The sequence below is a fragment of the Engystomops pustulosus genome, chromosome 4, assembly GCF_040894005.1.
Source record: "Engystomops pustulosus chromosome 4, aEngPut4.maternal, whole genome shotgun sequence".
Lineage (NCBI taxonomy): Eukaryota > Metazoa > Chordata > Amphibia > Anura > Leptodactylidae > Engystomops > Engystomops pustulosus.
In genome coordinates this window covers 75,667,492-75,684,071 of record NC_092414.1, presented here as the reverse complement: position 1 = coordinate 75,684,071, position 16,580 = coordinate 75,667,492, and the positions used below count along the sequence as shown (strand labels likewise).

Genomic DNA, 16,580 nt, shown 5'->3' with positions numbered 1-16,580 from the left:
GGGTGTAGAAAAGACTATGGTAACTTATGTGTGGCATCTATCTTCCCCAGTAATGCGAATGGTGGTCTATAGTGTCAAAACATGCAAATGAGGCCCATTTTACTGCGTGAGATCAGATGACTTTGCTCCCTGTTTCATCTTTAGTTAATGTTAAAGAACATGACTAATCTATTGGTTGTATATGCATGCAGATCAGAGATTAAGGTCCACTGTCCAAGTAAGTGGTGGTTTATGAATTCTAGTTTTACTTTTATTATCTATAACTTCTTTCATGACAATAAATGTTCTAAGTACAAAAATAGGAATTCCTTTTAACTCACATTATATGATTCAACATGGCTCTAGGCACCAGATAGAAATCCGAGTCATCACATAATCTTAAAACTCAATAAATAAAAACGATTATTCTTTACTAAAGAATGATGTAAATGTTTATAGAAGGCCTTATCCCATTCACTCCAATATACTAATAACTGTTTCCATCATATATTATCATCATCATTTCATTATCATTTAAGGCCTTCAACATTCGAGCTAAAGGAAGAAGTGGAACGCCTTTCATCACAGATAAAAGTCCATTATCGTATGGACAAAATTCGTTATCGAACAAGTTTTGAAGTAGATTTGTCAAGATACACACATACCCAAAGCCCAAGAAAGCTGCCTGAGGTAACGACTTTATGGAATAATAAAAAGAAATTCCCTATTTTGGTTTCTGTAACCATTATATCAGTACAGAGAGAGGCCTTTCCTTTTCCATTTGCACAGAAAATGTCAGAACCGTTCAGTGTGAATTGTGCCTCTGGAGTCTGGACACACCCGATGACTATGGTCCAGCAGTTAATGAGTTACCTGGTCTTTGCTGGACTGATGCAGCTGATTTCAGCTCCAATCAGCACTAGTCCTATCAGCTTCTTGTCTGTCTCTCCAGCTTTACTTATAAGGCTGCCAGTGGCTCAATTGCGTGCTGGCTATTGTCTAGTTCTTACCTGGATATCCCAGCTCCCCATATTTCCCTGTGACCTCTTTGTACCTTCTGTTATCGTTGCCGAACCTTTGCCTGACTTTGACTACCGTTTTTGCCTACTGAATTTGTACTGCGATTCTTCTGGTTTTTGATTCTGGCTTGTCGACTACCCCTTATTGTTGTCTGTTTTGTCCAGTTACGTGTGTCACTTACATAGTATAGGGACCGCCACCGAGGTTGTCCGCAGTTGCTAGAGCTGTCTTGAGGCAAGCAGGTAGGGACAGTGGGAGGGGGTTCAGCCTCAGGGCTCACTGTCTGGTTGTCTTTCCCCCCACCCTCTGACAGAATAGCCAGCCCAAAAAATATACTGTCGCTGTCATGGACAGCAGAACTACGTTGACAAATATTGTGGAACAGATGCAGCAAATCAACACCATGGTGCAGGAAGTAGCTGTTCGGCTTCATGAGCAGGAGACGGCCCCACGTCAGTTTACCATGGCTTCCCCAGCACCACCTGAGCCACCTGTACAACTCCCAGATAAGTTCAGTGGGGATAGAAAGAGATTCTGTGCCTTTCGGGAGGGGTGTAAATTGTTTTTTAGATTGCGCCCCCGCTCTTCTGGGGATGAGGTCCAGAAGGTGGGCATAGTTATGTCTCTACTCCAGGGGTCACCACAGGAATGGGCTTTCTCGTTACCTCCTAGTTCTCCTGAGTTGCAGACGGTGGATGGGTTTTTTCAGGCCCTAGGGCTACTGTATGAAGACCCGGATAGTGCAGCTAATGCTGAACGTCACTTGACAGGTCTGAGGCAGGGTAGGCGTCCTGTGGAGGAATATTGCTCGGAGTTTAGGCAGTGGAGTGGTCCCTCCACTTGGAATGACTCGGCACTCCGATTTCAGTTTCGTGTCGGACTGAATGATCGGTTGAAGGATCTGTTGGTAGCTTATCCCACTCCTAGTTCACTTGAGGATAGCATGACATTAGCTATCCGAGTTGACAGACGCTTGAGAGACAGGCTAAAGGAGAGAGGTACATCAGACGCTTTTAGACCTTCACCTATTCGTGTTACCAACCCTAGTCCTTCCCCTCCTGCTATACCCCCATCAGAGGAACCTATGCAAGTGGATTCTACTGATGCCAAGACCAGACGTGCATATCGTGTGTTGAACAACTTATGTTTCTACTGTGGGAAAGCAGGACATCGAGTCCGGCAATGTCCATCCCTTCCTGGACCACCGCCGGAAAACTTCTACGCCTGAGTGACTATCGAGGGGGTCACTCAGGCGAACAGGTAACCTTCACCAATAAGAATAAGTTATTATTGCCTATTTCATTGTCTTTGGGAGGGAGAAACATATCTGGTTATGCTCAGATTGACTCGGGGTCTTCTGCTAATTTTGTTAACCCTATGTTCTTTTCCGGTCTAGAGGTGTGTCCCCTTCTGCTCCAATCTCCTGTTAATGTCACAGGAGCAGACTCAGCCCCCTTTGCTCAGGGGGATATACGTTACATCACTCCCTGCCTTGAGGTTAAGGTGGGGGCAGTTCATGTGGAACGTATGAAGTTTTTGTGTCTGCATAACCTGTCGTCTGATGTGATCTTAGGTTTGCCTTGGTTGGAGAAGCACAATCCTGTTTTTAATTGGGCAAACCGGGAACTGGTGAAATGGGGTACTGAATGTGACTCCCATTGTGAGGTGGTTTCTTTTGCTGAGTGCTCTTCCATGGAAGAGGATATTCCGAGTTTTTTGTTCGATTATGCGGATGTATTTGATGAAAAAACTGTGGACGGATTGCCGCCACACAGATCATACGACTGTGCCATTGAATTAATTCCCGGCGCCAAGTTTCCTCGAGGTCGTATTTTTAACTTGTCTTGTCCGGAAAGGGAGGCTATGCGGGAGTATATTAAGGAAAGTCTCCAGAAGGGTCACATTCGCCCATCTTCATCCCCATTGGGAGCAGGGTTCTTTTTTGTGGGAAAGAAGGATGGGGGATTACGACCCTGTATAGATTATCGACAACTTAACAGAATCACTGTTAAGAATCAACACCCTCTACCCCTGATTCCTGACTTATTTAACCAAATTGTGGGGGCCAAATGGTTTTCCAAGATAGACTTGCGAGGGGCTTACAATTTGATTAGAATCAGAGAGGGTGATGAATGGAAGACCGCTTTCAATACACCAGAGGGTCATTTTGAATATCTAGTGATGCCTTTCGGTCTATGTAATGCCCCGGCGGTCTTTCAACATTTTGTGAATGATATATTTCGTCAGCATCTAGGTCGTTTTCTTGTGGCCTACTTAGATGACATTTTGATTTTTTCTCCCGACTGGGCTTCACACATAAAACATGTTCGTATAGTGATGGAACTGCTTAGACAAAACAGTCTGTTTGCTAAGTTGTCTAAATGTCAGTTTGGTATCCAGGAGGTCTCTTTTTTAGGTTACTACATCACCCCTAATTCCTTCCGTATGGATCCCCTTAAGGTGGTGGCCATCGAAAAGTGGGAATGTCCCAATAATTTGAAGGCCTTACAAAGATTTCTGGGGTTCGCTAATTATTATAGGAAATTTATTAAGGGGTTTTCTGTTATAGCCAAACCACTTACTGATCTCACCAGGAAGGGGGCAGATCTTGTCAACTGGTCTCATGAGGCTATCCGAGCTTTTGACAAGCTCCGTAAGTGTTTTTCAGAGGCCCCAGTATTGACTCAACCTAATTTTGAACGTCCATTTATTGTGGAGGTGGACGCATCAGAGGTAGGGGTAGGAGCGGTGTTGTCCCAAGGATCGGACACTCTTACTAACCTGCGACCTATTGCGTTCTTCTCAAAGAAGTTCTCTCAAGCTGAATGTAACTATGATATCGGTAATAGAGAACTATTGGCCATCAAGTTGGCATTTGATGAATGGAGGCATTTCCTTGAAGGTGCCAAACATAAGGTGGTGGTACTCACTGATCATAAGAATCTGGTTTACCTAGACAATGCTAAACGTCTCTCGCCACGTCAAGCCCGATGGGCTTTGTTTTTTACCAGATTCGATTTTGAAGTCACTTACCGACCTGGTCCCCGTAATATCAAGGCTGACGCCTTGTCTCGTAGCTTTGATATAGAAAGTTCCCCCAGGACTCAATCTGATACTGTTTTAAGACCCGGGGTAGTAGTGTCTATTTTGCAACCTGACTTGGTGACCCTGATTGCAGAATCTCAGGGTCAAGCACCTCATAACACTCCAGACTCTTTGTTGTATGTACCGCCTAACCTTCGACTCCGAGTTCTTGAAGAGATTCATAGTTCAGTTTTGTCTGGTCATCCAGGTGTGGCAGGTACTAAGTATCTGCTCTCACGCCATTACTGGTGGCCATCTTGGGCTCGAGATGTCAAGGCTTTTGTCGAAGCTTGTGAGGTTTGTGCTAGGTCCAAGGTCCCTCGTAGACCACCCGAGGGTCTGTTACATCCTCTACCGGTTCCTACGAGACCTTGGACGCATCTTTCTATGGATTTTATTACCGACTTGCCACTATCTAAGGGTAAGACAGTCATTTGGGTAGTGGTGGATAGATTTTCTAAGATGTGTCATCTCATCCCACTACGCAAACTGCCTAACGCTCGCACACTCGCCACACTTTTTATTAATCATATTCTACGTCTTCATGGGGTGCCTGAGAATGTTGTTTCCGACAGGGGTGTCCAGTTTGTGGCTAGGTTTTGGAGGGAGTTCTGTGGCAAATTAGGTATCTCTCTGTCCTTCTCGTCTGCATTCCATCCTCAGACCAATGGACAGACAGAGAGGACCAATCAATCGTTAGAGCAATTTCTAAGATGTTTTGTGGCTGATACTCAGAATAAGTGGAAAGACTTCATTTCTCTAGCAGAGTTTGCTATAAACAATCATGAACAACGTTCTATTAAGATGTCACCTTTCTTCTGTAATTATGGTTTTAACCCCAGGTACTCGTCTGTTCATTCTGCAGAATCTATTAATCCCTCAGCCGAGGTCATTTTCTCTAAACTGTGCACAGTTTGGGCCCAAGCTCATCAGAACTTGGTAAAAGCCCAAGAGGCTTATCAAAGACATGCTAATAAAAGACGTATATCTGGTCAGCAATATGTACTAGGTGAGAAGGTCTGGCTTTCAGCTAAAAATCTGAAACTTAGGGTGCAGTCAGGGAAACTGGCACCCAAATATATTGGACCTTATACCATTGTGGAAATCATTAATCCGGTAACCTTTAGGTTGAAACTACCCAATGCTCTTCGTATCCATCCTGTGTTTCATAAGTCTCTTCTTAAAAGATATGTGCCATCGGTGTTGCCTTCACCTCCTCCGGCTCCACTCATCGTCCAGGGGGAATTGGAGTATGAGGTGGAGAAAATTTTGAATTCCCGCTGGGTACAGGACTCCTTACAGTATCTGGTCCACTGGAAGGGTTTCGGACCGGAGGAGCGCACGTGGATCTCTGCTAAAGACATGCATGCGCCCCGTCTGGTCCGGCGGTACCATTTACATAATCCTTCTAAGCCTGGTCCAATGATTAAGGGTCCTGAGGCCCCTCATAAGAGGGGGGGTACTGTCAGAACCGTTCAGTGTGAATTGTGCCTCTGGAGTCTGGACACACCCGATGACTATGGTCCAGCAGTTAATGAGTTACCTGGTCTTTGCTGGACTGATGCAGCTGATTTCAGCTCCAATCAGCACTAGTCCTATCAGCTTCTTGTCTGTCTCTCCAGCTTTACTTATAAGGCTGCCAGTGGCTCAATTGCGTGCTGGCTATTGTCTAGTTCTTACCTGGATATCCCAGCTCCCCATATTTCCCTGTGACCTCTTTGTACCTTCTGTTATCGTTGCCGAACCTTTGCCTGACTTTGACTACCGTTTTTGCCTACTGAATTTGTACTGCGATTCTTCTGGTTTTTGATTCTGGCTTGTCGACTACCCCTTATTGTTGTCTGTCTTGTCCAGTTACGTGTGTCACTTACATAGTATAGGGACCGCCACCGAGGTTGTCCGCAGTTGCTAGAGCTGTCTTGAGGCAAGCAGGTAGGGACAGTGGGAGGGGGTTCAGCCTCAGGGCTCACTGTCTGGTTGTCTTTCCCCCCACCCTCTGACAGAAAAGTTGAATTATTCTTACCGTTAATTCCTTTTCCATTAGTCCACCATGACGGCCCCACATGGAGGATGACCCTTGACCCTGCAGGGACAGGAAGCGGAGAGGTTAAAACACCCCCCCTGCATCCACATACCAGTGGCTTCCAATAACGAACCTTGGCAGTGGATACAACCCATTTATTATATGTTACATTCACATACAATATAGTCATAAACATTCAATAGCAACAATATGACATAGGGTGGGAATATACATGGGCCGTCATGGTGGACTAATGGAAAAGGAATTAACGGTAAGAATAATTCAACTTTTCCCCTAGCGTCCCCCATGACGGCCCCACATGGAGACATAACAAATAATCATTTCCTTAGGGGGGGACAACAGCCTGTAAAACCTTCCTACCGAAGGCTAACTCTTTAGTACTCTGTAAGTCTAGTCTGTAATGTTTTGCAAAAGTCATATGGCTGGACCAGGTAGCAGCCCTACAGATCTCCTCTATTGACGCTCCTCTCTTTTCTGCCCAGGAGGTTGCCATGGCCCGAGTTGAGTGAGCCTTAACCTTCCCTGGAGTTTCTAATTTTTGAGTTGCGTATGCTGACTTGATGACTGATTGAATCCATCTTGCAATTGATGCTTTAGAGGCTTTTTTGCCTTTATTTCTACCCCCATATTGAAGAAGGATATTGTGATCCTGACGCCAAGATTCAGTCTGTTTGAGATATTGCAACAGTGCTCTCTTAACATCCAAGGAGTGCCAAGCCATCTCTTTTGGATTCTTTGGTTCCTGGCAGAAAGAAGGCAAGATGATTTCCTGATTTCGATGAAAGTCAGATGAAACCTTGGGGATAAAAGTTTTGTCTAGCGTTAATGTTACTCTATCAGTGGATATTTTTAAATAAGGTTCTCTAATGGAGAGGGCCTGTATCTCTCCCAACCGTCTAGCTGAGGTTATAGCTACTAGAAATGTAATTTTTAGAGTCAGATCTTTTATGCTAGCTGATTCTAGAGGTTCAAACGGGGGTCCCGTTAGGTAGTTTAGGACTAAAGAGAGATCCCAGGTAGGAACTCTTTGTTTGAGTTGTGGTCTCAACCTGGAGGTGGCCTTAATGAATCTCTTAATCCATCTATGTTCTGCGAGAGGTATATCGAAAAATGCCCCTAAAGCTGATATCTGTACCTTTAGAGTATTGGTTTTTAGCCCCTTCTCAAATCCTGCTTGCAGAAAATCCAGGACCTGAGAAATATTGGGAGATAATTGATTAGGGGTTACGGTCCCACAGAAGGATACAAATCTTCTCCATATTTTGGAATATATAGTAAACGTTATCGGTTTACAACTTGCCTTAAGTGTAGAGATCACACTGTCTGACAAGCCTTTAGACCTCAACAGTCCCCATTCAGGATCCAAGCCGACAGTTTCAGGTTTTGCGGGTCTGGATGGTATATTGGTCCCTGGTGAAGAAGGTCCTTCCGATATGGAAGTAATATTGGTTCTGCTATTGCTAACTCTTTTAGTGTTGCAAACCAATTCTTCTTGGGCCAAAAGGGGACTATTACAATTACTTTTGCTCTGTCCGCGATTACTTTTTGTATCATCTTGGGTATCAATGGCATTGGAGGGAAAGCATACATTAAGGGTGCGTCCCACTTGTGATTGAACGCATCTTTCTGACCGATCGAAACGTCCCTTTGTAGCGAGAAGAAACGACCTGTCTTGGTATTCTCCCTGGTAGCGAAGAGGTCTAACACCGGAACTCCCCATCTCAGTGTTATCTGGCCATAAACTTCTTGGTTTAGAGACCATTCGTGATGGTCTATTAACCTCCGACTCAGGAAGTCTGCTATCCCATTCAGACTCCCTTTTAAATGTATAGCTGTTAGGGATAAGATGTTGTTCTCTGCCCAGGTGAAAATTTTTCTCGATAAACTCAACAGATCCTGACTCCTGGTGCCCCCTTGATGGCGGAGATACGCTACCGTCGTCAAATTGTCGGAGTAGATCTTTATATGGGAGTTCTCCAAATATTGGGAAGCCTCCTTCAGTACTTCCCAGACCGCCTTCAATTCTCGGTAGTTTGAGGATCGTTTCTGAGTTGTCAAAGACCATTGTCCTTGAAGGTATCTCCCTTCCAGATTTGCTCCCCATCCTGACAGACTTGCATCCGTCTGAATGACCTTCACTGGCCAAGGAAACCAGTGAACTCCCTTTTTTACATGATCTTCTTCTGTCCACCATACTAGGGATGACTTTATGGATGGAGGTAGTTGGATTCTTTGATCCAGGTGTAAGGGATTCTTGTCCCAAGATGACAGAATCCAACTTTGAAAGGTCCTCGTATGACTCTGACACCATTGGACCGCTCCTATGCAGGCGGTTAGATGTCCCAACACTTTCATTGCCTCTCTTATTGTGCAAGACTGCCGTTGCAGAAATAATAGCGTTTTTTGAATCATGAGGCTCCTTTTTTCCTCTGGTAGAAAGGACATCTGGAGACTTGAATTCAGTTGTGTACCTAGAAAGATAGCTACTTTGTTGGGGGTGAGATTGGACTTTTCCCAATTGATGATCCACCCCAAGTTGCTGTAGGGTTGAAATCGTTAGATTCCTGTGTAAGATCAGTTCTTCTTCTGTAGTCCCAATTATTAGTAGGTCGTCCAGATATGGAATGATCTTGATGTTCTTCATTCTCAAATGGGCTATTACTTCTATTATAATTTTTGAGAAGGTTCTTGGGGCTGATGAGACCCCGAACGGTAAAGCCCTGTATTGGAATCTGTATATTTCGTTTGTTGGAGAGGAAATCGCAAACCTGAGGTATTTTTGGGACTGCAGACAAATGGGTACATGGTAATAGGCATCTTTCAGATCTATTGTACATAGGAGTGCATGACGAGGGATGAGATTGGTGGCTGAACTGACCTTTTCCAACTTGAATTTCCTGTAGAGGATAAATCTGTTTAGCGACTTCAGATTGAAAATAAGACGGAAGGAACCATTTGGTTTCTTTATCAGAAATAGAGGGCAGTAATGTCCGGTCAATGTTATATTTCTCGGTACTGGTATTACAACGCCCATCTCTTGTAGTTTCATGACTTCCTGCCATAATTGAAGAGAGAGGGACCGATTTTGCAGATTTGTTACTACAAATTTCTTGAGAGGAAGGGCTGTTAACTCTAATTTGTAGCCATTCTTCAACAGATTCAGGACCCAAGTATTTGATGTTATTTCCGTCCACTGCTGGTAGAATCGCAGAAGTCTTCCCCCCACTCTGGCGTCATTGTCTTCTGAACGGTTGAGTTGTATTACTGGAGCTGAGGAGAAAACCTCTTCCTTTTCCTCCCTTGGAATAGCTCCATCTCCCTTGTTTGCCTTTTCCTTTATAAGGAAATTTCCTTTCTCTTTGTTCACGAAAGGGTTGTTTCTTGGGAAGAGCTTTCGTTTCCGGAAACCCTTTCCTCTTGTCTGCAGCCTTTTCTAGAATATTATCTAGTTCTGGTCCAAAAACATATTCTCCCTGGAATGGGATACCACACAGTTTGGATTTGGAACGAAAGTCCCCACCCCATTGTCTTAACCATAGCGTACGCCTGGCTGAATTTGAGAGGGCGCCTTCCTTCGCGCTAAACCTTACCCCTTCTGCTGAAGCATCGGCTATAAATGCTGTCGCAGATTTTAAAGTTGGTATTGTATCCAAGAGGACATCTCTCGGTGTTCCACTTCTAATATGGCTTTCCAACTCCGACAACCAGAAGAACATTGTACGAGCTACTGATGTTGTTGCTATATTGGTTTTAAGGTTTAACATGCTAGACTCCCAGGTCTTCTTCAATAAGCTGTCTGCTTTTCTATCTAATGGATCCTTCAATTGTATCGCATCTTCAAATGGAAGATCCGTCTTCTTTGCGATTTTAGTTACCTGTATGTCTACCTTCGGAGGGTTATCCCATAGGCGAGAATCCTGCTCATCAAATATTAACCGGTTCTTAAATTCTCGGGATACCGAAATCCTGTTCTCTGGTTCTCTCCATTCTTCTAAGATTAACTGTTTTAATGTCTCATTGACTGGAAATACCCTCCTTCTTTTTGTTTTTAGAATGCCAAAAAGTTCATCCTGAACTGATTTGGTCTCTTCAATATCCTCGATTTTAAGCGTATCTCGTACAGCTTTTAGGAGGTTATCTAAATCTTCAGATACAAACATATATTTTGATTCCATTTTACATGCTGAGGAGGAGGGAGGTGTTTCCATTTCAAATAGCTCCATATTTGATGTGGAAGCCTGTTCAGCCTCGGAATCTGATTCTGATAAGGATTCTACCACTCTAGGCCTTTTGCAAGGTGGCTGTAATTGTGGAATCAATGCAGAAATGGATGAAGACACTGATGTCTGAATTTCACTCTTTATGAATCCCTTCATTTCGTCCATAAATGACGTTCTTTCTTCTCGCATTAACCCCTCAATACATTCTTTGCAGATTGTTTTTTTGTAATTAGGTGATAGTCTATTGTAACACATGTTGCATCTTTTAGCGGATGCTCTTTTCTTCTCCACCTCTTTAGTCTTATCCTTCTCCTTAGGATCCTGCTAAAGAGATGGAGATCAGGAATTTCAGAAAAAATTTTTTGGTAAAGGAGGGAAATCCCCCCCCATCCCCCCAGATACCCCCGAAACCACTCACAGGAGTTATAGGCGGGGGTTCTGGTAGTGTTACATCCATAATCAGGGATTCCATGCCTTCAATCTAAACAGAGTATCATACATTTAGATAACTTCAAACATAATATGTACTACAATAAGACAAGACCTGACCTTAAACAGAATTTTGCCGAAATAGGCCGCACCTGTATGACAAAATAAGGCATTTAGACACTGTACAGTGACATTAAAGGCATAGACCTGAAAAGTACCTTACACCCACTGGTTTAGGAGTGTCACCACCGAGTCACCGCTGATGTAATCCTATAGACCTCAGAGCAGCGTGCAGCTCGACCAGTGCTGGCTTCAGGAGTAGATCCTGTAGACCTCAGATCAGCGTGCGCCATTTTTTTAAATCTTTGGCGCCCTGTGCCAGCCTTCAAAGGCCCGATACGTCACTTCCGGTGAGACGCGGTCCACCGGAAGTTGTCATCGAGCTCCCGACACGCGGCCGGGAGCACCAAGATGGCGGTGCCGGGTGTCTTTGGATTCCCGGAGCCGCAGGCAGAGCCGGCAAGAGACTGCGTGGGACCAGGAAGAGTAAGCCCGGCGCTGATCGCGATCCCCAGATCTCTTTGGATGAAGGTAAGTACCGACTCCTAATGTAAAAACTCCCCCATACAGTCCCACATGGCGGAGACCGGAGGAGTACTCTCCACTCCCTGCCCGTGTAGGGACAGGAAGCCACTGGTATGTGGATGCAGGGGGGGGTGTTTTAACCTCTCCGCTTCCTGTCCCTGCAGGGTCAAGGGTCATCTTCCATGTGGGGCCGTCATGGGGGACGCTAGGGGAAATATTTTATACATAGTAGTGATTGATTTGCGCAGTCATAGAGTGGAGGCTCTCATTCACTTTTATGATGAGAAATTATGATGGTAGTCATATAAGGGGAAGAGATTAAAATGAGTAAAAGCTGCTAATGGATGTGCACGGTCACATACACCTTATTAGCATCCTCCATCGGGAATGTGGGGTTGGCAGTGATGGACTTTATAAAATAGTCATAGACTTGTTTGTAAAAGTTACCATAAATATATTGATAATTTATCTTAAGTCATCAATATCAGAACAGTGAGGGTCCCTAAACAAGTCATACATTTTACAGTAGTTGTGCTTGCTATTGCAACTAGGCTCTATTTACTTGTATGAGCCTAAGCTGCCAGTAATTCCTGTGACTCATGGATGTTCAATCATCAGCTTGGGAAGTGGTGGAGTCATATATACTACAGGATTGCCACTGATACTTCCAGCTGCTAATTGTTGGGTTGCTTGGTGTCTGACAAGCCATCCAAACTTTAACCCAAATAATCCTTTAAAGTGTCCAACTGCTAAATACATCAGTCATTGCCTTTCTATAAAGCTATTAGGGGTTATTTATCATTAGTCGAACTCCTTTGGCCAGTTCTATATGTGTCTTTGGAGCTCCGCTGCCCATCAGATTCAGTAAAGTGGCTTTGGCCCTTTATTAAATGTTCTTATGTTCCAATTGCAGTGTTATTTATTTATTTTTTTTTAAATTGCGAAATGCATACAAAAATACACTACCAGGGAATGGAATGATTGTGACTTTTTATGCAAAATCCCAAGTCTGGCTTTGCACGGCACTAGTTCTATTTTTACACCAGAATAATAAAGTGGCGGAAATAGTTCTATGCAACTTTTAGCATTGAAAAGTCCTAAAAAAAAAACCTCAATGCAACTTTTTTCAGACTTTGTGCCTGACAAAACCAATGATAAATAACCCCCATTCCCTGCTTATGTGTATTCTATTCGGTAAATAACCATTACAGCTTTCTGCACTGCACCCACAAAATAATCAAGTCATGTAGGAGAATAATTTGTTAATGTGGAATCATTTTTCTCCTTAATGCAGATACATTTGATTGTTTGGGATCTTCTCCAGCATACATTTTGGCAGTTCTGCAGATCTTTCATCAATGAATGTAGAAATGATGAATGCAGTGCAGACAGAGAAAAACTTGATGCTGTACTCATTCGGTAAGCCTGTGAAAAATGAATTACAGTCATCCCCAGATAGCACCCCCAAGGTTTTGTCAGGGTAACCTTAGAACCCAGCAACAGATGATTTTTAGTCTGCTAAAAGATACCTGGCATACATAATAGCCCAGAAATCATGGTCAGAATATTGATTGTAGAATACTGTCTCGGGCCATGCCAAGCTTATTTGAGGTGAGAGGAGTAGAGAAACGTTCCACACAATTGCATAGAGCATTTCATTTAACAAATTTTAGGCTATGGTCACTTTTAAATCCATTACATTGTATGGATACATGTGTGATTTAGTTTAAAAAAATTCTATTAAGTTTTTTTTTTTAAATGTAAAATGTTTTGATTTTATGATATCTTTTCTGTCCTAATCAACATTTTTATGGTCAGAGGGATGTTTCTTCCAAACATTACATGAAATCCCACCTGCCCGTTTTCCCCCCAAATACAGGCGGTCCCCTACTTAAGGACACCCGACTTACAGACAACCCATAGTTACAGACGGACCCCTCTGCCCACTGTGACCTTTGGTGAAGCTCTCTGGATGTTATTATAGTCCCAGACTGCAATGTTCAGCTGTAAGGTGTCTGTAATGAAGCTTTATTGATAATCCTTGGTCCCATTACAGCAAAAAATTTCGAAACTGCAATTGTCACTGGGGCAAAAAAAAAAAAAATTGTCTGGAACTACAATTATAAAATATACAGTTTCTACTTACATACAAATTCAACTTAAGAACAAACCTACGGACCCCATCTTGTACGTAACCCGGGGACTGCCTGTAAACAGAACAGCTGGTTGTATATGTGCAATTAATTTCTATGACGCTGATAATGATTGTATACATACATAGATGAGTACTGTGATAGGCTATGTAACTATCTAAATATGTATGGCGTGGTGCATACTGTAATTTAAATTAGACCACCTGAGAGGTGTAGGCGTAACTGATGTTCTTATGCTCCATCAGGTGATCCAGTTCACTAGAGTCACAGATTGACATAAATGTAGACTGACCAAAAAAATATATCAGAGGAGGAGACTTGTTGACTCATCTACCACAATGGAAAATGTTTGACTTCTAGTAACTGCATAGCACACCCTATGGAAGATTTATGGCCTAACCCATCTGCTTTGGATTGGGGGCTCCTTTATGTGCTGTAAGGAATTCTAGTCAAAACTCTTGAACAAGAAACTTGTTGGCGACATACTGACTTCACCAATGGTTCCTGCAGACCTTGCTAGATAGCAACTGAGTGTGAGTGAGGCAAACTAATTTTAATTACAAATTCACAGAAAGGGAGATTACCTCTTTATGCTACTATAGTTGGGACTGCTCTAGAGTTATTACACTCCAAGAGACTAGTTATAAGCTAGTGAGCTGTCTGTATAAAGCTCCATGTACACATCTGCAAATGTTGGCCGTGAGCTAGCCGCAATGGCCAACGTGCATTGTGCAGGCAGCCACACCACAAAACATAAAGCAGGTCCTTTTTCTGGCCTGGGGAGCTCAGCTCCCTCTAGAGCAGCGCTCACCCCCTCCTGCATTGGCTGGCTTGCAGCTTACAGCACACATCTGCTCATGCTTAAAATGGGACTGCTGGGACTAGGGGAAAATCTGTTTTTGGGTAAGCAATTGGCTTAGTGATAAAAACAGAGGATCGTCATTAATGGCACATTCTCAAATTGGGTTAACGGTACCAGTAGGGGCCACAGGGGTCAGTATTGGGCCACCTTTTTAACTCCTTACTGATGTGTAACATAGTAGTATGTCACACGTCGGCTCACGCTGTATGGAAAGGGCTCACCAGCTGATCCCTTTCCATACAAGGTGGGTGTTTGCTGCATATTACAGCAAACACCCACTGGTAACACCTGCCTTAACCATGTAAATGACTCCAGTAAAGCTGTCTAAGGCATTTAAATCCTGACAAAATATAACATCTATCAAAATGTCAGATCAAAATATAATAACGGTTATTCCTAGCGCTTACCCCGAATATTGCAATCAAAAGGCCGTACACTCCTTAAATTGGTAACATTGAAAACATCATTAAAAGTCACAAAAAATGACACCACACTCCGTAAACTGAAGTCCGAAAAGGTTATTAGCACCAGATGATGGCAAAATGAAGAATTTTTTTTCGTTGTACAGGAGGTTTCGATTTTTGTAAATGCATGAAAACATCATAAAACCTGTATAAATTTGGTATCCCCGTGATTGCACCAACCCAAAGAATGAAGTAGACATGTCATTTGGGGTGCACAGTGAAAGCTGTAAAATCCAAGCCCACGAGAAATGGCGCAAATGCATTTTTTTCCCCAATTTCACTGCATTTGGAATTTTTTTCAGCTTTCCAATACACGGCATGGAATATTAAGTACCGTCACTGTGAAGTGCAATTTATTAGGCAGAAAACAAGCCTTCATACAGCTTTTTACATAGAAAAATAAAAAAGTTATAGATTTTAAGGAGTGAAAAATGGAAATGCAAAAACGAAAAAGGGCCTGGTCATTAAGGGGTTAATATTATTATTATTATTGACCTGGTAAAGGGTATACACAGTCAAGTTTCGATATTTGCAGATGCTACTAAGCTGTATACAGTAATTAATACTGAGACAATAGATTAGAATTACAGCGGGATTTGTGGAAGCTGGAGAAATGGGTGGAGGAAAGGTCGATGAGGTTTAAAGAGGACCTGTCAACACAGAAAAATACCCCCTAATCCTGTCCCCAGCCCCTTTATATTTATTTTTTTTTTACAATTTGTGTGTGCAAACGTGAGTTTTAATCGATCCGACCTCTTACCAAATAAAAGGTCGGATCGTTGTACAGGTCCCCTGGCAGTCGGCCGTATTCATGAGAGGAACGGCCGACACCCCCTCCACGCCCCTGTCAGTCAGGGACCTGTAAGAAAAGACGGCAGCAGCACATGTATTGCGCAATCACTGCCAGCTCTATGCGATGCGCTGACAGCCACGCTTATTCACAGCACCGGTTGAATGTACGGCCGGCGCTGTGACTAAGCCCCTCTGCGACCGCTGTCAGCGCGCAGCATCGCATAGAGCCGCGAGCGATTGTGCAATATATGCGCAGCTGACGGCTATTCCTACATGTCCCTGACTGACAGGGGCGTGGAGGGGGCGTGTCGGCGCCCCCCCTCAATAAGGCTGACTGACCGGGGACTTGTACGACAATCCGACCTCTTATTTGGTAAGAGGTCGGATCGATTAAAACTATGTTTGCACATACAAATTGTAATAAAAATGTAATAAATATAAAAAAGGGGCTGGGGACAGGATTAGGGGGAAACGTGTAACCATAAAATGACCTATAATTTCAAATTATGTATTTTATACCATTATGTATAGACAAACATTTTCAATGTCATCTGTAACAGAAATAAAACGCAATAAATTTAGCATTTTTCAATTCTGTAGGTGTTTTCTATACAACCATTTAACGGCCAGGAAAAAAGGATAAGACTACAGTAGATGGTTACTGGTGCAGCTTCTCTCCACAAGAGGTCACTGTTGTATTGTATTTTGCAGAATGAACTGTGTTCTGCTACCTGAAGAGCTGGAAGGCCTCTGGTATAGTTTACCAATAACTTACCCAGTTGAATCCATCTCTCTACGAAAATTCCTGTCTTTTTTTGCAAATATGAGAAGACCAAAAGATTTAGGTAAGATTTCATATTGCCAACAGAAAAAAAAATTGCAATCATCCAAAAGGCAAACAAACGTAGATGTGCTGCTATTCACTTACTATTCACCTACTTCCATCTG

The 16,580-nt window shown here is 43.2% G+C and overlaps 1 protein-coding gene across 1 annotated transcript in view; it reads left to right on the top strand.

Annotated features, from left to right (window-relative positions):
- The window catches only part of LOC140128456 (uncharacterized), a 74,296-nt gene that overhangs the window by 55,321 nt on the left and 2,395 nt on the right, over positions 1–16,580 (top strand). Inside the window, exons 13-15 of the mRNA XM_072150162.1 lie at positions 519–669; positions 12,656–12,780; positions 16,344–16,477. Coding sequence (XP_072006263.1) covers positions 519–669; positions 12,656–12,780; positions 16,344–16,477 — 410 coding nt within the window. The remainder of the gene's footprint in view (positions 1–518; positions 670–12,655; positions 12,781–16,343; positions 16,478–16,580) is intronic.